Raw genomic sequence first — 20,854 nt, forward strand, 5'->3', positions numbered from 1 at the left:
CTCAATAGATACTATTGAATGAATGAATGAAAAGCATGGGTGAACAAGTGAAAAAACCAAAAAAACCAATGTGGAAAACCCATACTGAACAAACAGATTCACATCAAACCCAGATTCCTTACCTTCACTGGCTATCTAACTTTGACTCCTAGGGACAGGCTTTCTGTCCCAATTTCTTCCTACTCACTCTTTTTGTGCTCTCCTGCCATGAGGTGCTGTTACCTGAATACATTCTCTTACTTTTCTGTGGGCACCAGGCAATTAGCAAGAAACCAGAATTGTCATTTGCAGACACAACCTGGGTTTTGCATTTGTCCCCCTCAAACTCTGACTGAAGTCTTGGATTTCTGGTATCTCTGTGCCTGGATCTGCCCAAGCTAGGGCAGGGCCAAAAGCCTATAGACACTGGACCACTGATCCATAATTTGCCTGCTGTTTGACAAGCCAATAACACTCACCTCACAAGCCATTCCTACTCTGGTGTCTGGAATGGCACTGATGCTCACTTGAAGAGAAAGATTTCTACATCTTATTGTTTAGTACATTTCCCAACCAGCCCCATCTGTTTGAAAAAAAGCAGTCATTAATCCATTTGGGCCCCAAGGGGACATCAATATCTCAGTAAAGTCTATGGAAGGCCTCTCTGCTTCCACTTTAGCCACCTTGGCCGACGTATAGGAAGAGGATGAGGAGAGACCAGAGTCAGAGGACCAGGTTCTAATTCCCTCTAAACGATAAGCTTGTTGGCAGGGAATGTGTTTGTTTATTGTTATAATGTACTCTTCCAAATGCTCAGTACAGTGCTTCTGCATACAATAAGCACTCAGTAAATACAACTGGATGAATGAAGAATTGAATGAATAATCCCAGCTCCGCCACAACGTCTCTGTGCCTCAGTTACCTCATCTATAAAATGGGGATTAAGTCTGTGAGCCCCATGTGGGACAGGGACTGTGCCCAACCTATCTTGTGTTTACCCCAGTGCACAGTAGAGTGCCTGGCACATAGTAAATGCTTAACGAATACTTTTTTTTAAAAAAAGTCAATCAGCAGTTGAGTCTCCCTTAGCTAACTATAACCCTGAGAGACAAATCTCTTTAAGCTAACCAGCCCTGCTCTTTAAACACATCATCATGGGGTGAAAGAAGAGTACACAGAGCTTTAAATAGTCCAGATAAGGTCAGTGCCACTACAGAGGACAGGAGGCCAAAGAATAGACCCGAAGTAGAAGGAAAATACAAAACTGATACACAAGATGAACAGAGTGTACCAGAGAGTACTTGAGATGCAGTTTGTCTAGTAAGCAGAGAACATGTAGCTCTGGAGAGAGCCTCAGAGAGTTCAGAAGCATAATGAACTTTATTTAATAAGGGAGGGAAATGTTATCTATCCAGCAGCACAAGTGAGAAGAGAAATTCCAGAGTTTAAACTTACTCATAATAATAATAATTATGGATTTTGTTAATCGCTTACTATATGCCAAGCACTATATTAAGCACTGGGGTGGATACAAGCAAATTAGGTTGGACACAGTCCCTGTCCCATGTGGGGCTCACAGTCTCAAACCCCATTTTAGAGATGAGGTAACTGAGGCCCAGAGAAGTGAAGTGACTTGCCCAAGGTCACACAGCAGACGTGGTGGAGCCAGGATTAGAACCTATGACCTCTGACTCTCAGGCCCATGCTCTATCCACTACATCATGCTACTACTCATTCTGGGTAGTAGCGTTTTTGCTAGAAAGGGTTTCAGTAGAAACTCCCAACCCACTGGAGGTGGAGGTTATGGAGAGAAGAGGAGCGGAGATGCAGGGTGGTCGCAATTAACCCCTTCTCACAGTGTGGGTGACAGAGGTGCAAGTGGAACACACAGGTTGCAAAGGAGGGCCCTGGGTATTCAAACTGGTGGGAGTCCTCTCAGTGTGACATTCTATCTTTGGCTTCAATCCCCTGCAGCTTTTTGAGCTAAACTCCCATTCTCACTCATCCCAGGTCTCTGACGCAACCTGAGAGTTTCCAGCCAATGTCAAATCATAATAATAATAAGAAGAAGAATTATAAAAATGTGTTAAGCACTTACTATGTGTCAAGCACTGTACTAAGCACTGGGGTAGATACTAGATAATCAGGTCCCACATGGGGCTCACAGTCTAAGTAAGAGGGAGAACAGGTATTGAATCCCCATTTTGCAGATGAGGAAACTGAGACACAGAGGAGTGAAGTGACTAGCCCACGGCCACACAGCAGATAAGTGGCAGACTTGGGAGACTCCCAGGCCCAGGCTCTTTCCATTAGGCTACACTGTTTCTCCAAAAGTCAAAAACAGCCTTACAAAGATGGCTTTCTGGCCTGCTAGCTCTTTTCCAATCAATGGCATTGAGCACATGTTGTGGGCAGAACAATGGACCATTCAATTGGGAGAGTCCAATAAAAAGGTTTTGAAGCAGCAACGGCCTACTGGAAAAAAGCATGGGCCTAGGGGTCAGAGGACTTGGATTCTAATCCCAGCTCTGCCACGTGTCTGCTGTTTGACCTTGGGCAAGTCATTTAATTTTTCTGTGCTCAGTTGCCTCATCTGTAACTGTACCGACTCCCTCCTAGTTAGACTGTGGGCCCAATGTGGGACAGGGATACAAATTAATCATTTGTATCTACCCCAGCCCTTAGTACAGTGTTTGACACATAGTAAGTGCTTAGCAAGTACAATAATAATAGTAATAATTATAATAATAATAGTAATAATGTTATAATAAAAATTATTATTAGTATGGTACTTGTTAAGCGCTTACTATGTACCAAGCACTGTTCTAAGTGCTGGGGTAGATACAAGTTAGTCAGGTTAGACACAGTCCCTGTCCCACATAAGGCTCAGACTCTTATTCCCCTTTTTATAGATGAGGTAACTGTGGCCTAGAGAAATGAAGTGGCTTGCCCAAGGACACAGAGCAGACATGTGGCATGGAGCCGGGATAGAACCCATGACCTTCCGACTCCCAGGCCCATGCTCTATCCACTAAGCCACCCTGCTTCCCCTCATCATCCCTTCTAAAATCCCTGTGCCACTTTTTACCCCCACACTCAAAATGAAAAGTTGGCTCAAAAATGACTCAAGAATGCAAAAAGTGACCCACACTCTAAAATGTAAGCTCCTTGTGGGCAGGAATTGCACCCACTGTCCTCTCCCAAGCACTTGGTAAAGTGCTCTGCACAAATACCATTAACTGACTGACTAATTGAAATGCCAGACTTTGGTCAGAGTGAGGAGGAGGAAAATCCTCAAAGAAAAAAATATTGATGACATTTAATAACGATCAAATCACATTCCAAAATACCATGCTGTTTCCTTCGGTGATGCTGCAATATGGACAATTCAATACACAAATGTGCTCAATTGGCTTAAGTCTACAGCGGCAGGGTTTGGGTGGATTTGTATATCAATTTAAATTTCTCTTAACACTTTCAATCAGTGGTTTTTATTGAGTGCGCTTGGGAGAGTACAGCAAAAGTATGACTTTATGCACAAGAGATCACAACTTTCATTGTCTCTATATTGGGTTCTAGGTCATGGGTTCTAATTCCGGCTCCGCCACTTGTCTGCTGTGTGACCCTTGGCAAGTCACTTACCTTCTCTATGTGTCAGTTACCTCATCTGTAAAATGTAGATTGAGATTCTGAGTCCCACATGGGACAGGGACTGTGTCCAACCCAATTTGCTTGTATCAAAATGTAGTACAGTACCTGGCACATAGAAAGCACTTAACAAATACCAGAATTATTATTATTTTATTATTAGACTCTAAGCTCATTGTGGGCAGGGAACATGTCTAGCAACACTGTTATATTGTACTCTCCCAAGTGCTTGGTACAGTCCTCTGAACACAGTAAGCACTCAAAAATACAATTGATTGCCAAAATTAACACAAGTTTAAAATAGCAAATTTTGGGGTGGAGCTGGTAATTTTTTTTTAAAGATTCAGAAGTAGAAATCAAGTTAATTGGATAAAACCCTAAACATCCATAGCCTACTTGGATAAAACCCTAAACATCCATAGCCTACCATTAAGCCATTGTTGAGACTGGGGGCGGCTGGGGAATTGGTTGGTACTTTAGGGGAGAAACTAGAAGGACAATGGATTTAAGAGGATGGCAATGAGATCAAGGGCCTGGAGCACTGTCCAAGGAGAAATCTCTCTATCAGTTTCACTTTCTCATGGCTCTAATGCTGCCTCCTGCTTCTCCTCCTCCTCCTCCTCATCTTCCTTGTCAGCTGTCAGGAGGAGATCTCTCACCAGCTCTCTAAATCTACCCCCTTTACCTATGCCTCTGACCCCATCCCTTCTCAGCTCTTAAAAACACTTGCTCCCACTCTCTTCCCTTCTTACACCACTATCTCTTCAACCTCTCACTCTTGGATGGTTTCTTTTCCTCTGCCTTCAAATATGCTTAACTCTTAAATATACTAAAAAAGTCCTCTCTGGACGTCACAGCCTCCTCCTGCTGTCATTGCACCACCTCTCTCTTCCCATTCTTGCCCAAATGCCTTGAAAAGGTCACCTACATTTGCTGACTCCAATCCCCCTCGACCACCTCTCCTTCTCGACCCACTACAATCTGGTTTTTGCCCATTCGCTTCACTGAGACCGCTTCTTCTCAATGTCTCACTCATAGCCAAGTGCAGTGCAGTCTTTAGTTGATTCTAATCCTCTTTAGCCAGCTTCTACACCAGGGACCACACTCTTTTCCTTGGAACGCTACCAGATCTTGGTTTGGCCGATACAGTCCTCACCCAGTTCTCGTTCTACCTCTCTGACTGCCCTTCTCAGTTTCTTTTGCTGGCTCCTGTTCCACTTCTCATCCCCTAACTGTGGGTATCCCACAAGGCTCAGGTCCCTGGCTCTTCTTGATCTGTGCTCACTCTTTCTGCTCAATAAAAACCCTTACTACTACTATTTCTCTCTACAGGCAATCCTTGGACTTGTGATACAATTGGTTCCTGAAAGCTGTGCCTTAAGTAGAAACATAAATTGGAACACATTTTCTCTCAGGAACAATGCTACAAGTGAGAGCTTGATTCCTGAATCTATCGGATTCCCAATGTTTACCAAAATTACTCAGACCTATGTGTACTCAGGTATAGATGAGCAATACAGCGACACCAATATAGTCACATGAAGTCTGAGAGCTTTCGCGATAGGGAGGCCAACTCTTACTTCATTTTTATTTTAATGGCATTCGTTAAGCACTATGTGCCAGGCACTGTATTAGGCACTGGGATAGGTACAAAATAATCAGGTTGGACACAGTCTATGTCCCAGATAGGGCTCACAGTCTTAATCCCTATTTTACAGATGAGGTAACTGAGGCACAGAGAAGTGATTTGCCCAAGGCCACATAGCAGACAAGTGGTGGAGCCAGGATCGGAACCCATTTTCTCTGACTAGGTTCTCCTTGGTTACTCTGAATGATGATCAGGTAGTGTGTTCTCCCTCCCCATCTCCCACACCAGCCTCTTCTCTTCCCAATCCCACTCCTCTGACCATCAACATGGCTTTTAAAATTGTCTCATTTACTCCTGGCTCCTGTGCACACTTTCTCCCCACTGTCACCTGTGTCCCTGGAGCTGGTGACATAAAGGAGACCACTGTGGTAAAGTCAAAACCAGTGGGTTGGAAAGCTAAAAGGGTGTAAGTTTAGAAACGTTCCAAGTGCACTTTGCCGTAACTCGAAATGTCAGAAGTCGAGGATGGCCTGCATCTATGTAAACACAAATCAACAGCACCGACACCTGCATCAAAAGCAGAAGCCCTAGATTTTTCAAGTGTTTTCTCATAAGTGCTCTACACATCTAAGACCTCATCAGATGTTGATTGGTTGAGCTATTCTGCACTGCATCCGGAGGGGGGGGCAGAAGAAAAAAGTGGTCACACCCTATGTGGGCAAGAGTCCCTGCCACCCACCTTCTTCTCTCCTGAATTGTTTTAAGTGTCTCAAATAATGAGGTTTCTAGAGGTGGGCGGGCAGCACCAGGAATTCCCCAAGCAAAGACAGAACTTGGCTGCGCCTATCCATATTGCCTGTCTCCACTTAACAGACACAACAGGGACAGTTTGGAATTACACTGCTAAAACATGGGAGCATCTGTCCTAGATTTCCTAAAGGAATAGAGGGAGTGGTGAATGGTTTGAGATGGGAAGAAAAGTAAGGCATAGGAAGGAAAAGTCTGGAAGGCTTCAGTACACGCGATGGTTCTAAGATGCTTCTAAGTATAGTCTGTCAAATTCCCGGTCCCGCTTGTGATGTTAAACAGAACTGACATGTCTTCCTCTGCTGTTTATCTATTTGGGCTCTCTCATAACTTCCTGTTCTACAGGAGCTAGAGGAGTCCCCTTCAGTTAGCATAAGGGCTGGACTCACTCTTTCTTCATTAGAGTTAACAGGCGCCTTACAGTGCTTCAGTACACAGTCATAACTGCTGTTTCACACTGACAGAAGAGTAGGAGAGAAGAGACTTGGGAGGGAGGTCAAATAACCTAGTCTCTTGCCTCTGGGAAGATCTGCCCCTTAAGGATGGGAGTCAGTCCTTTGTGAGAGATTGTAGATTGTTAGACTGTGAACTCCTTGAGGGCAGAGGCCCCCATCTTGCCTTGTTGCTAACTCTAGCATACTGATAGATCATAAAAAAAGATGCCATAATATCCTTTTCCAGAGAAAGCAAGTATACCATTTTCAATTCACTAAAAAAATGGAGTTCACTGAAGGACTGCAGGGGACCAAGGTTTAAAAATCAGCTGATGGTATTTCGGGAACAGGCTGTGACCCTTCTGTGAGCTCAGGGAACTCAAGCCCAGCCAGTAATGTTCCATCAGATCCAATTTTCCTGAAGGTTCATAGTATGAGGGATCGGGAATTTCCCAGGACTCCTCAAAAACAAGGACCTGGAGAGCACCAGAAATCAGAAAACGTCTGATGCGGGGGTAGAAGTGGAAGAGGAGAAGCTCCTCAACGGGGAAATGTCTGAAATGCAGAAAATGGTGACAGCACTCTAGCCATCCAGGATGGGATCCCGGAAATGTAAAGATTTCCCCATGAACATGAAGCATCCGAGGAGCTAGGGAACTTGATTTTTTTTAAAAAGCAGCTCCAGGACACTTTTTTGGCAGCTTCAACTCTCAATATTTATTGAGCATCCTCGCATGCAAGGTGCTACACTAGGCAGTTGGCAGAAGAGAACAAACCACAGCCCTCTACTCTAGGAAGCCAAAGTCCTAGTGGAGAGAAGACTCAGGTCTCGGCCTGGGGCCCACCCACTTTGGATCCTGCTCTTTTAAACAATAGCTCAAGGAGGAGGAAAAATTGGCCCAGGTTTCCCCAGCCAGACAAATCCATTTAACAGCCCACTGGCAGCAGGGAGGGGAGGCTGGTGTTGATTTAGAGCAATGTTTTCCTCCCTTGGAAGATCCAGGTCTAGTGTGAGAAGCTACAAAAGCTGCTTTCCCCTCAGCAGCCATCTGGTTAGAGACACCCTGATTTAGCATCTTTCATTGGTGGTCACCTCAGCAGTCTCAGAAATAGCCACTATCTAAACACAATTCTTCGCCTCCAAAAATCTTTCTTTTTTAAAATCATATTTGTTAAGTACTTACTATGTGTCAAACACTATTCTAAGTGCTGAGGTAGATACAAATCAATCAAAATCTGAATTATAGAAAGCCAAACCCTGATTCTCCTTGCCCCAAGAAGGCTGGGTATCCAAGAATCACCGGTCTGGAAAGGGCTTCAAAGGGAACAGCCTATCCTCTGGGCAAGATTAGACCTGAACATCCTGGGACACATCCTGCTCCTGCTATTTTCATAGCTCTCTGGCATGGCCCTTCCTTGACCCTCTCTTGGTAACCTCTTTTAGGGTTTATTTTTCCCTGCTAGGAAGTTCCTCCTTTTGTCTAATCTACATCACTTCTCCTGCACCAGGGGCAGAACTTGGTAAAAGGTCATCTGCTAAAAGTACCCCATCCCATTTCCACGGCCTTCCCTACCACTGTCCCCTAGGTAGACAACTCCTCTTCTCCTACACCTACCTTGGTGGAGTTGGCAATAGTAAATACCATGAGGGAAGAGAGGGATGGAGGCAGAAAAAGGAGTGAGCCCATTCTGTATTCACTGAGTCACCACTGCTAGTCACTCTGTGGGAGGCAGGAAAAAACTGGCCCTGGTACTTTTCCCTTTCTGCTGACCCTGAGGCAGCTGCCCCAGATGTACCCTGGAAAATCCTCTCCTGACTGAAACTAACTCGTTTTCTCTATTGTCTTCATCCCCTTAGAAGACAGAACTAAAGATGAATGGCAAATTACTGACTCTCACTCCCAGGCCACAACCCCTTAAATATGGTGAAAAAAACAGGGTCTTTTTATGGTATTTGTTAAGTGCTTACTATATGTCAGACACTGTGCTGGGGTAGGTAAAAGTTAATTAGGTTAGACACAGTCTCTATCCCGCATGGGGTTCGCAGTCTAAGTAGGAGGGAGAACAGGTATTTAATCCCCATTTTACAGTTGAGTGAGAAGTTGAGAGACCCTCTGTGTGGGTCTGTGTGGGTCACCACCCAGTTTCCTTCAGTTCCTCTTTCCCCTCTCCAACAGCATGGGCAGACAATGCTTCTCCTCCACGGGTTCATCGACTCAACAAATGCAATGTGCACTGAGATCTGTGTGAAAGGCCTCTTCGGAAGACCGACTCGTGATTAAACCCTTCTCCAGCGGGGTGAGTTGGGGGTGCAGTAGAGTCAGGAAAGAGGGATTGTAAAGAGGTAAGATGGGGAGACGTAAAGGGACTGAGCGGGGCTGGAGTAGGAAATTGTAGGAATAATCAGTTTTAGATTTAGATGGAAAGCAGTGGGGAGCCACTGAAGACTTGTGAAGAGGGGAGTGATGTACTCTGACCATCTTAATTAAAAAGAGGATATGTGCAGCTATATGCATAACTGACTGAAGATGGGAGACAGCCTAAAGGGAAGGAGGCTGCTACAGTAATCCAGATGAGGGGTGACAGATCAGGGAGCTGGGGAAAGAGCAGATCTGTGAAATTTCAGAGGAAGAACTGGTAGGGCTAAAGAGACAGACTGACTGACAGACAAGGGGTGTCAAAGATGATACCAAGAGTGCGAGCTTCTGGGATAGGGAGAAAGGCAGAGGTTTGGGGGATTCTAATAGGAAAAGAAGAAAGAGGAAGAGAAAGAAAAGATGAGGAATTCAGTCTTTGCCATATGAAGTTTAAGGTGCCGGCGGGTCTTCCAGATGGTGATGTCCTAAAGATAGGAGAATATGTGATTGTAAACTCATTGTGGGCAGGGAATGTGTCTCATATTGTTACATTATACTTTCCCAAGCACTTAGTACAGTGCTCTACACAGTAAGCTCTTAATAAATACGAGTGACTGACTGACTAGAACAGGTGAGTGGCCAGGGCTGGAGATGAAGAGTTGGGAGTTTAACCATATAGAGGTAATTCCTCAAAAGATCAAGGGTAATCCAGAACTTAGTCTTGGGGGACACCCATAGTTCAAGGCTGAGGAGATGAAGAGTCAAAATGGAAACCAAGAAGGATTAGTCAGAGAGGTTGGATGTAAATTAGGAAGAATACAATGCTGTCAAACCGAGTTAATCAATCTATGGTATTTGAGCACTTACTCGGTGCAGAGCACTGCACTAAGCATGTGGGAGAGTTCAATTCAATAGACTTGGAAGACACGATCCCTGCCCTCAAGGAGTTTACAATCTAGTGGGGGAGATGGGCATTAAAATAAATTTCAGCTAGGGGAAGTACCAGAGCATAAGTACATGTATAGAAGTGCTGTGGGGTTGGGAGGGGTGTGAGTATCAAAGTGCTGATACATGACACAAAAGGTCAGGCCAGTGTTCCTAGAAGGAGAGAGTGGTCAACTTTACTGAGAGTGACAGAATGGTCAATAGAGATCGGGGCAGGGAAGAGACCATTACACTTCACCAGAAGGAGGCCACTGGGGATCAAGAAGAGAGTGACAAGAGAGGAAGCAGAGGCAGCCCATTTGAAGAGTTAAGATAGGGAAGAGAGAAGGGAAAAGAGGTGATAGCTGGAGGGTTTAGGGGTGTGTGTGGGAGGGGTCAAGGTTTTTTTTTCTCCACACAGGGAAGATTTGGGCATAAATGAAGGGATCAGATAAGCCAGAGGAGAGAGATTGAAGATAGTACTAAGAAAAGAGAGGAGGGTAGAAGCAAATATTTTTAAGAGGTGAGAGGAGATGAAGTCCAAGGTGCAAGTACAGGGGCTACATTTGAAGACAGCTGGGAAGAAGACAGTGGCGGTAGAAAGAGAAAGGCATTAAAGAGGTCAAAATCACTTCTGGGAATGACTGTGACACAAATGGGCATAAGTTCTACTTAGAAAGACTGTTGGCCACCTGGAGGTGTCATTTGCTCTTTACCCTGGCCTACCTCTCAAACCCAAATTATCTGAGGTCACAAAGAAGATTTCTGGGCTGTGAAATCCAAATGGCAGCCAGCGGTTCAGGAAGGACATCAGGGAAACTTATCGATTAGACTGTAAGCCCGTCAACGGCAGGGACTGTCTCTATCTGTTGCCGACTTGTTCATTCCAAGCGCTTAGTACAGTGCTCTGCACATAGTAAGCGCTCAATAAATACTATTGGATGGAATGGAATGGAAACCAGAGTTTCGTACTCAGACGACAGCTCTATTCACTGCGAACACTTGATTTCTTAACAGGGCTGGGTTCCTGGGCTTTCCCACCTTCATCTCCTGAGCCTGAAACTATCTCTGCTCAATTCTGGTTGGGAGAGGGAGGGCTATTTCCTTCGGATGCCAGGAAAGGGACAAGTCACTGATTTTCTTGAAGCTTACACAAGGTCTGTTACCCAGGTGACCAGAAAGTATGATGTAACCCTGCTTGGAGACTGGGGAATGGACCAAGTGACCTCTCAAAGTCCCTTCCAGGCAAGGAGTTGAAAATTCTTTAAGCTGAAAAAGAGATGGAGTTTCCAAGAAAAGTGCTGTGGCTGCATGATGTTACTCTGGGTAGCTGAGAGTTAGCAAGGACAAGCATATTTGTGGGAAGGGGTGGGAGGGGAGTACAAACGGCCCAAGAGAAAAACAAGGTATCAAGTGGCTCTTGAAATCATGGGTGACTCTGCACTGGGCTGAGGAGTTCCTTACTCTGTACCCAAAGACTCCGTTTTGAGGAGATTTGGCAGATTTCTTCCTCCCTCCCTCCCTTCTCTCTGCTCCTACATAGGGGCCCTGAGAAGGTTGGGTTATTTCCTCATGTTCACACAGTTTCAGAAGAGAAATGTTCCATAAATGTAAGGGACAAAGCTACAGAGCACCTCTGGAGTCTAATTTCTGAACCGGAGATTCTGAGGCCCTTATTCCTAAACCCAACCCCATCAAGTGATCCTGGCCAAACCATCTGCAAAGGTAAAACACATAAACAAAAATACAAAAAAATACAAAAAAAAATTTGTTTCCATAACCTTCCGGTTTCCTCATCCTTAAAATGGGGATTAAGACTGTGAGCCCCATGTGAAACAGGGACTGTGTCCAACCTGTGTCCAACCCCAGTGCTTAGTACAGTGCCTGGCACATAGTAAGCACTTAACAAAATTAAAAAAAAATTGGACACACTGGGGTTCACTGTGGTGGTCAAAAAAAATTGGACACACTGGGGTTCACTGTGGTGGTCAGGCAAATCAGAAACAGGAAAAATCCAGCCTGCCTGAGCTGGGAGGCACCTTCCCTCTCCCCTAGCAAGCCCTGAGCTGTCACAGCCCCAATTTAAAAGGAGAAGCAGGGCCAGTGACATTCCACCAGTTTGGCTTTCCAATGAGGTTAAGTTGGCAGAGACCACATACTTGCCTTCCCCTTGAAGGGGTGAAGGTTACAGGCTCCTGAAAACCCTCTAAAAGGATTCCCGGGTTTTCCCCTTTAATTAGTTGGGCATGCATGAGGGAAGGGAGACCTGGAAAAGGATCCCTCCCTGCCTCCTGGGACCAGAAGTGGATCCTCCTGTCAGCCGAACTTCAGGGCACCAGGAAAAGATGGAACAAAAGAGATTTGTCTTCCTTTGTCCAGTGTTCTACCTCCCTTTCCTTTTTTTCCCTTAAATGGCATTTTTAAAATGCTTACTATGTTCCAGGCACTGTACTAAGCACTGGGGTATATGCAAGACAACCAGGTTGGACTGTCCATGTCCCACATGGGGTTCATACCATTTTACCAATGAGGGGCCTAAGGCACAGAAGTTAAATGACTTGCCCAAAGTTATACATCAGACAAGTGGTGGAGCCTGGATTAGAACCCACGTCCTCTGATTTCCAGGCCCGTACTCTTTCCACTAAGCCATGCTGCTTCCTTTGGCTCAGACCTATGCTGAACTTTCAAGCAACATGAAGTGGCTCCTTCTATCCCTGAGCACAGACCCGTCTGAACTGGCAGATTGGGGATTTTCACCACAGAACCAAGCCGGCCATTAAAAGCAAAATATCTTTCCACATAAGTCAGGGGCCATTTTTATTACTTGCTTCTGAATTCTCTCCAAATTTGTCAAAAAGGAGCTGCCTGGCATGTTCTTCATGGGATCCTGGAGCTGGAAACTGAACAGAAGCTGAATTGTTTCTGCCACTGACCAAGCAGACCTCTTTTTTCCTAGGTGTTGAGAATGAACTCTGCAGACATCAGGCTATCAAGTAGGCTGGCCTCTGACACACCCAGGATGGCAGCTTGTACCGGTATTTTTTCTTATTCCTCGTGGCTTGAGGAATTACTTGAATCATTAAACGACTAGGCAAATCAGCAGCACAATTTCCCCGTTTAATCCCCAATCAATCAGTGGTAGTCATTGAGCGCCTACTGGGTGCAGAGCACTGTACTAAGCACTTGGGATAGTACACTACAACAGAGTGGGTAGACACGTTCCCTGCCCATCAGGGGCTTACAGTCTCTTCCCAACACATGATGCTATTGTTCGGATCAAAGGGGGACAAGGCCTCTGGGAGGGACTAATGACATCTGCCCATCTCTTCCCACCCATAGCTTTTCGGCTAAGGTGCATAACCAGGGGCCCAGTGAACATCGAATGAAGCAGAGCTGCCCTGTTGGCTCGGTCATGGAAAGCAACATGGCCAAGTGGAAAGAGCAGGGACCTGCAAGTCAGAGGACCTGGGTTCTGATCCCAGCTCTGCCAACTGCTTGCCATGTGACCTCAGGCAAGTCGTTTAACTTCTCCGCGTCTCACTTCTCCTGTTCTCCCTCCTACTTAGACTGTGAGCCCCATGTGGGGCAGGGACTGTGACCAGCCTAATTATCTTGTACTTACCTCAGTGCTTAGAAAAGTTTTGGACACATAGTAAGCACTTAACAGATACCCAAAAAACCAGCCAAAAACCAAAGGCTGGACAATTTGAGGCCTCGGAAGTCTATTCCTGCCTCCGATAAGGATGTTGCTGGGTTGGGTCCCTCTGTCTCCCTGCCTGTTGGACTGGACTAGAGGGCCAGCTGCCTCCTACAGGGGTCAGTCTCAGGAGGCTGAGCAGATGAATAAACTGTGATGGAAGCGATCTGCCCAATAAAGAATGCCACACCAATCACCCCAACAGCCTCTGAGAGGTTGCAGTGGTTAAACCATTTTGCAGAGCAGAAGGGGCCCAGAGGGAGAAGCTGCTGAGCCTTGCTTTTTTTCTCTGGACCTTTTTTTAATATAGATTTTAGGATTGTTTATGGTAGGAATGAGGATGGTTCCCTGCACACAGCAGATCCTTTTGGGGTTAGTCACAGCTTAACCACTGGAAACAACAGCCTACTTGCAGGCATGAGGACCTGGGAGTGGAAGGACAGGAGGGAGAAGAGGCTTCCTGGCTGGCTTACTGGAAGGATTCTCAAGTTACTCGGTTTCATCTTCCCACTCTCCAATTGACCAAATCATTCTGGCCTGCTGATTTGGCAGCCTTTGGTCATTTTTCTCTGTCATTCCCCACCCCTCTACTGGCAGATTTAAAGAAACACAGCGAGCCTCCCCATACCCCCAAGATCTTTCTAACTGGAGTCGTCCCTAGTGTCCAACATGCTGAACACTATTCAGCAGGGGAAGGTCTTTCAGGCCAGGGGCTTAACAAATACCAAGAGACAGACGGGGCGGGGAATGCAGTCAGCCCTCTAAGGGGACAGCATGGGAATAAACCTGAGGGTGAACTGGGGCGAAGGGGAGGGAGTGGCACAGACAGAGATCAGCTGGACTGGGCTGGATCTTGGACAGTTCTCCTCCCATGCTTGGGAATTTCAGGGAGGGGCTGGCATGACAGTTAGTGGGCCACTGTGCATGTGTGGGTAGCTCTCCTGGACTGCTGAGCCTGACTTTCCCAGAAGCCCCAGGGGCATCAACATACACAATGAAACATTTTGCCTGCAACTGGCTCAGTGGCACCACGTCACTCACCAGCTTCCAGGTTATCCACCAGACAAACGCCCTGACAGTGGGAGGAATAACTGGCACGCACCAGGGACATCTGTTCTCAGCATTTATTGAACCTGAAGACCACTTAATTCAATAGCTGCCCCATTTTGGAGGGAAGCGCTACCTGGCCTAACGGGCCTACTTAGGTTGGAAAAAGACGAAGGTTGGCAGAAGCAGAAGGGTGCAAGAGGAGAAAGGAATTTATCCAGCTCAGATTTGATTAAGGAACAAAAGTCCTCAGGGTCTTTCATTTAAGGAGGGAGCCTAACTGCTTCAGACAGCTGCACAAGGCAGTGGATACAACATCTCCCTGCATAGAGAGTCTAAGCTGCTGAAGTCTGTGTTCTGAGCAGGGGAAGAGAAGGAGATCCAACAGAAGGAAATGGTCTGGCAGCATCTCCCCTTTTGAGGTTGATTCTTGCTCCTTGTGCAATGTGCAGGAGGTGGGGGGGAAAGGAGGCACGGAGGAAAACACAGGCAGTCCAACAAGATGCCATGGGAACAACCTCAGGGTTTCACAGCAGTCAGTGGGCCCTGGGTAGCCCAGACGGGTAGGAGTGCCATGAAACCATTCCGACTGTTATGTTTCTGGGCTGTCTCCATGGCAACATAGAGTTTTTGTGCAAATATCAGACGGCCCTCGGGAATCGTGTTGGGTCCAAACAAGCAATTCATCTGGTTATTCTACCACTGACCACAAATGGGGGCTGGTGCATTCTGGGATCATGCCCTGGCATGAGTTTCTGCAGGGTGGCAGAAGCTTCACTCAGCCCAGCTGGAGGGAAATGCTGCAGCCAAAGTGGCATGAAGCTGAAGCATACATCCGTGACGCTCAAATGCTTGGCTCAGGGCCCCTTCCCTGAGCCAGCTGATCTCTAACTCTGTCTGTATTTTCCCCTCACCTGGCCCCCCCCCTTCAACTTCACCACAAGTTTATTCCCATACATCACCTCACAAATGTCAATAGAGGGCCAACTAGGGCAGTGGGGGTTGATGAGGCCAGTTTTTGCAAAGGGTTTCCAGATATAGGGGGAGGAAGTCACTGTTTTGATTGGCTTCTCCCCCACAGCCATTTGGGCCGGAACTCCCGGCCTTGCTCAGCCCAGATCTCCGACAAGATCCTAGACCTTTCTTTGAGCCAGGCTGAAAAGTGTTAAGTTTCCAAGCGGGGTTGTAGAGACCCCAAATTGGGTTTGACCGGTTGGCTTTTTGAAGCACGTCTGCCGCTTGCACAGGCTTCATCCCACCTGTTCCCTCCCTAAAAGCCCCAGTCCCTGTACTTAAAATTAAAAGGTGGCATTTATGGAATGCCCCAGCTTTGCTGAGATGCTCTTGGGAAAGGAGGAGATCTCCAGCCCAGGCACACAATTGCCATCCATATCTCACTTCTTGCTCCTTGGAGGCTGGGCTCTTTCAAGGGACCATGTTTACAGGGCACGAGCTGGGCTGTGGCAGCATTTTGTCCAAGCCCCGGCTGACTCGGTGACATGAATAAAAACCACTTTCATCTGGTCTCTGCCTGCACAGATGGGGAGCGCTTTGAAAGTGTTCTGCTACAATTATGCAAAGGTGAGGGCCATTTGTTTGACTCTGGCTGGGTTTCCCTGCCAACGGGCTAGGTTTTAATCTCATTAAATACATTAGCGGTTCATTTCCATGCTGCTGTCCCTGTACATTTAAACCCTGTGTGGGAGAAAAGACAGTTTAATTCAGCTGGACCTGGGGCAGGCGTGGGTGGCAGACTCATGCCAGATCCAGGTAAAGAAGGATCTCTCTGGCCCAAAAGAGAGGGGTATGGAGAGGCAGGGCTTCATTTAAAAGTAAAAACCAAGTCCGTTCAACACACTAGAAGCTGATCAAGGGCTGGGTGAGCCTAGGAGAGGGAATGAAATAATAGCATGAAATTAAGAGTGGGCTGGGTGGCCTGCCTAGAAAGTTCTGGAGGTGAACCCCTTCACGATAAGAACGTCTGCCCGAGATGAGGGGAGCCCAAAGACAGGCAGAAAGAGAAAGACTTGTACCACTCAAAGTGATCTTTAAACCGGGAAAGAAGAGGGGGAGTCAGTCTGGGGTGAAGTGTGAGCAGTGGTAAGGGAGAAGTTGGGGAGACTCTTGTTGCTGGGATCTAACACAATCTCCTTCTCCCAGCTTGAAGGGCTCTGAGTTCAACTCCTCAAGAGGAGCAATAGTAGTAGAAGTAGTGTGACAATATTTCTTAGGTGCTTACTGTGCACAAAGCACTTTACTAAGTGCTGGGAGAGGATACACAAGTGGGAATCATGGTCCCTGTCCCTTGGAGGGCTCACAATCTAAGAGTATACTTGGGGAGAAGGGGCTGGAGACAGCCAACTCTAGAACGACAAAACAATAAAGTACACCGCAGACAAAATAAAAATAAAATAACAAAATAAAATCAGAGGAAGCAGTGTGGACTGGTCTACTGTTTTGAGGCTGCAATCAAACAATGGTATTTCTTGAGTGCTTACTGCATGCAGAGCACTGTACTAAGTGGTTGGGGGGGTGTAATACGACAGAGTTGGTAGACATGTTCCCTGTGTACAAGGAACTTACAGTCAATGCCACAAGAAATATGCAGGACACGAGAAAGACCCGTTTTGATGAGGAGTCCTCTGACCAGGCCTCAGTTGCCCCATCTTCACATCGGAAGGGCTATCCAGCAGAAACCATTACATGCTCTGAGAATCTCAGTGAAAGGAGTCACAACAGTCAGAAACCGGAACTACAAGTGAGGCTTTACACTGCAGTAAATGGAGACAAGAGCGGGAAGAATGCTATCGGGGATGGCACCTAAACTTGGCTGTCACGGATCTGGCTCAGCCCGAAAACTCCAAAGTTCAGGAGGAGAGACAAGACCCACCCCCCTTTTCTAGAACTCATTCGGTTCCTGAACCAAATTCAAGGTTTCCCCAGAGGCAGGTTTTGAAACCCCAAATCCTTTCCACCCAATGTCTCCTTGGGGTTAAGTTCAGAGAATGTCTTTACTCTTATTGAGGAACCAATTTCCACAAGTTGCAGAGAAAATCGTCACAAGAAGCAGAGAGGCGAACGGGTCTGTGAGCAATCAGAAATATGAATGTGAAGAGAGCCGGGCTGAGGTTTCCCCAAAAGGGCAGGTACCCGCTGAGTACCACTCGTCCCCGTGCCTTCAATGATCCCTTTGTAATCCCAATTTCCAAAATTTTGGAACAGATTTTTTTTTAGGGACAGCATCTGGGGGCTGGGGGGGGGAGAGAGGAGGGAAGATGCTGAGCATTGCCCTCATTTTGTCCTCAGAAAAAACAGAGCTGAACTACTATGCATGCATCTTAAAAGAGGAGAAGAGAGACTTTCAGCAGAGCCCAGAGACTCTTGTTCTGGCCACAGTAGTTACAGCAGAGGTTCCTGCAACTGCCAGTGAGCTGCGTCAGTGACAGCCGTAACCTGAGCCCGGCAGAAACCAAAGACCAGTCCCACTTAGACTCCCCTTTCACATCCAGGCCCCCCAACCCCAGGTGAAGCCCTCCGTCAAGGGATACTCACTACGCAGCAGAGTCATTGAGCTGGTACTCGCGGGAACGGCTGAAGCAGGCCTGCACGCCGTTGTCTGCCCACAGTCTCAGGATCACACCAGCCAGGTCATCAGGCAGGATGCCCTGCTCCTCCGCAGTGCAGGAGAGCGCAAACAATTGACGGGCATCATCCTGGGGTGGCAGGGGGGAGCAACAAGAGCAAAGGCACAACAGTTAGAATGGCTGGTCATCTCCACCTGGGAAAGGGAGCAACCCCTGACCCCAACCCGACTCTTTCCCTTAGTAAGCAGCAAAATCTAGGCTGAGAGATGGGAGTTGGTACTACTGATCCCTGATCACCCCACTGTCGTATGAAATGAGGCGGAAGTGCCCAGCTTCCCTACTGCACACAAGACGAAACAGGATATCCAACCCTGACCTGTGGAGATTAACTAATAAATGACTACAGCAACAGTGCTGCCCAGTTTACACCTGTAGCCTAAGAGAATTCCGGTAGTGAGTCTGAAAGAAACTGAATAAGCTCCGCCACTTTGTTTTATTAGGTTTTCACAGGTGTCTAAGTTTAGTGGGGGTCATCCTGAGAACACTGAATCCAGGCAGATGCTGGGGCTCTCTGAGTAATAATAATAATAATGTTGGTATTTGTTAAGCGCTTACTATGTGCAGAGCACTGTTCTAAGCGCTGGGGTAGACACAGGGGAATCAGGTTGTCCCACATGGGGCTCACAGTCTTAGTCCCCATTTTACAGATGAGGTAACTGAGGCACAGAGAAGTTAAGTGACTTGCCCACAGTCACACAGTTGACAAGTGGTAGAGCTGGGATTCGAACTCATGACCTCTGACTCCAAAGCCCATGCTCTTTCCACTGAGCCACGCTGCTTATCATCGCCTGGGGGTCAGCGGAAAAGGTGGGACTGTAAGACTGCAAGCTCCTCCCCTAGACTGTGAGCTCCTGGTGGGCAGGGAACAGGTCTACCAACTCTGTCGTACTGTGCTCTCCCAAGCTCTCAGTACAACGTTCTGCCCACAGTCTATGCTCAATAAATGCCATCGGTCAACTGACTGATGGATTGATGAGTACCACTACCCCTGGAACTTAAATCAACAGAACCTGAAACACTGAGATCATGAGTGTTTAAAGGTAAACTCCTTATATCGGAAGACTCCTTCATTCCTAGCCTCACTAGTTTGGTGGAGACACAAAATTCTCAATTCCTGAGAACCTCCACTGCCCCGCTTGTCTGCTGATGTTCGGAAGCACTTTTCCTTTACGTAGACCTATAGCAAGATTTGATCTTCCCAGTGTTCCTGGGCAGGGGTGAAGAGGAAGAGGTGGGGGAGAAAGACTGGCTGAGGGTCACACAGCCAAGTCAATGGCAGGGCTCACCTAGTTCCAGGAGGTGGGCTCAATGGTGCACTTGTGGGTGAAAAGATGATACTTGGGTTCTCCCCAGTATGCAAATGCAAAACCCTCAGAAGGAGCGTGGGGCCAATTTATGTGACTAGAACATGGAATTCAGTGACTGCTACTTCTTCTTAGCTGGGTGTCCCCCCTTCTTTGAGGGTGCTGTGTGGTCTGGGGTAAGGAGGATGCAGGCCCAGATTCATCCCATGTGTAGCTCCATCCTGGCCTTGAAGATACACAGCCTAGAGTTCCTTGCAGATGGGGCCAGAAACCTTCTTGAGGTGACTCCCCTAAGCTGGCCCCGAGGACATCATGCCAGAAAGCCGAGCAGGATTTCTCTCCTGGCTTCCAACCAGGCCACGGTTTCCCCTCAATCCAGCATTCCTGCCCCAGAACTACTGAAACAGCCACAGAAGTGTCCCAAGGTTCATGTGACTTGTTTGCACACAAACAGGCCTTAGGCCAATTCCAAGTTAGAGAATTGGAATGGAGGGGTGGGGAGAGAGTCCTGAGGCTCAAATCTTGGTGGGCTTGGTCTCCACGGGACCAGTGAGCTCTCCATTGAGCTCTCTCAACGAGAAAAGCTCCAGACAAGTTACAAGAGCCAAGACCCTGGCTGCAGTTCCACAGTTGTTTTCTGGACTACAGACTCCCAGGGACCTCAGTTGCTTCACTTGCTTCAGTTGCCTTTGGCAGGGCCATATGGCACCATGGGATCAGCTATGGTGTCAAGAACGGCTACAGGCCCTAATACCCAGAATCTAAATCCATTTCAATTTGCGGTGATATTTTCCCTTTTTTGCCTCTATTTTCCCTCTTTCCCTCTATAAAGTCACCCCATATCACAGGGAATCCTATCCCAGAGGTCTCCTAGATCTTGGGTTTTCCTGCACAGTAACAAGCCAGTGGCAAGTTGGCAGGCGACAGCTAAGAGTGGTTTAGACAGAAGGAGGGGCTTTGCTTAAGCCTCTGCATTTCCAACTCAACAGTGGATTCAAATCAGTGGAGGAACAAGTCCTCCACTGGGGCACGGTTCTGGGGCGGGGATCCTGCCTAAGCTCCCAAGGAGCATGTTCAAACCAACCCTTAACCTGGGAGTATAGGGGCTTTACCACAGCAGACCCAAAGGACTATAAATTGCTCCTCTACAGTAAAGAATGGATCCGGCCCCACAGCTGCCCAACGGTAGCTTCATCTCTGCCCCAGACTGTCAGAGCATTTTCTTGGGAGGTCTGCACTCTGCATCCTTCAAGTTGAGCTCCCAGAATCCTTTAGAATCCCCAAGAAAACGGAATAGCAGGCCCCAGAACTCTCTCCCTCTGGCTGCAGTCTGAAGCAGCATCAGCAGCAACTCAGGAAATGGCAATAAAGAATTGTAATAGCCCTTCCTCTGCAAGGGGATAGAACTCTGGTGTCCGCAGAGAG

At 47.2% G+C, this 20,854-nt stretch overlaps 1 protein-coding gene across 3 annotated transcripts in view; it reads right to left on the reverse strand.

Moving 5' to 3' along the window:
• GNAI2 (G protein subunit alpha i2) overlaps nt 1-20,854 on the reverse strand; it is a 153,157-nt gene that overhangs the window by 34,854 nt on the left and 97,449 nt on the right. For all 3 annotated transcript variants that reach the window (XM_029050767.2, XM_029050768.2, XM_029050769.2), the window contains exon 4: nt 18,034-18,194. In XM_029050767.2, the coding sequence (XP_028906600.1) occupies nt 18,034-18,194 (161 nt within the window). The remainder of the gene's footprint in view (nt 1-18,033; nt 18,195-20,854) is intronic.

The sequence above is a fragment of the Ornithorhynchus anatinus genome, chromosome X1 (genome assembly GCF_004115215.2).
Source record: "Ornithorhynchus anatinus isolate Pmale09 chromosome X1, mOrnAna1.pri.v4, whole genome shotgun sequence".
NCBI lineage: Eukaryota > Metazoa > Chordata > Mammalia > Monotremata > Ornithorhynchidae > Ornithorhynchus > Ornithorhynchus anatinus.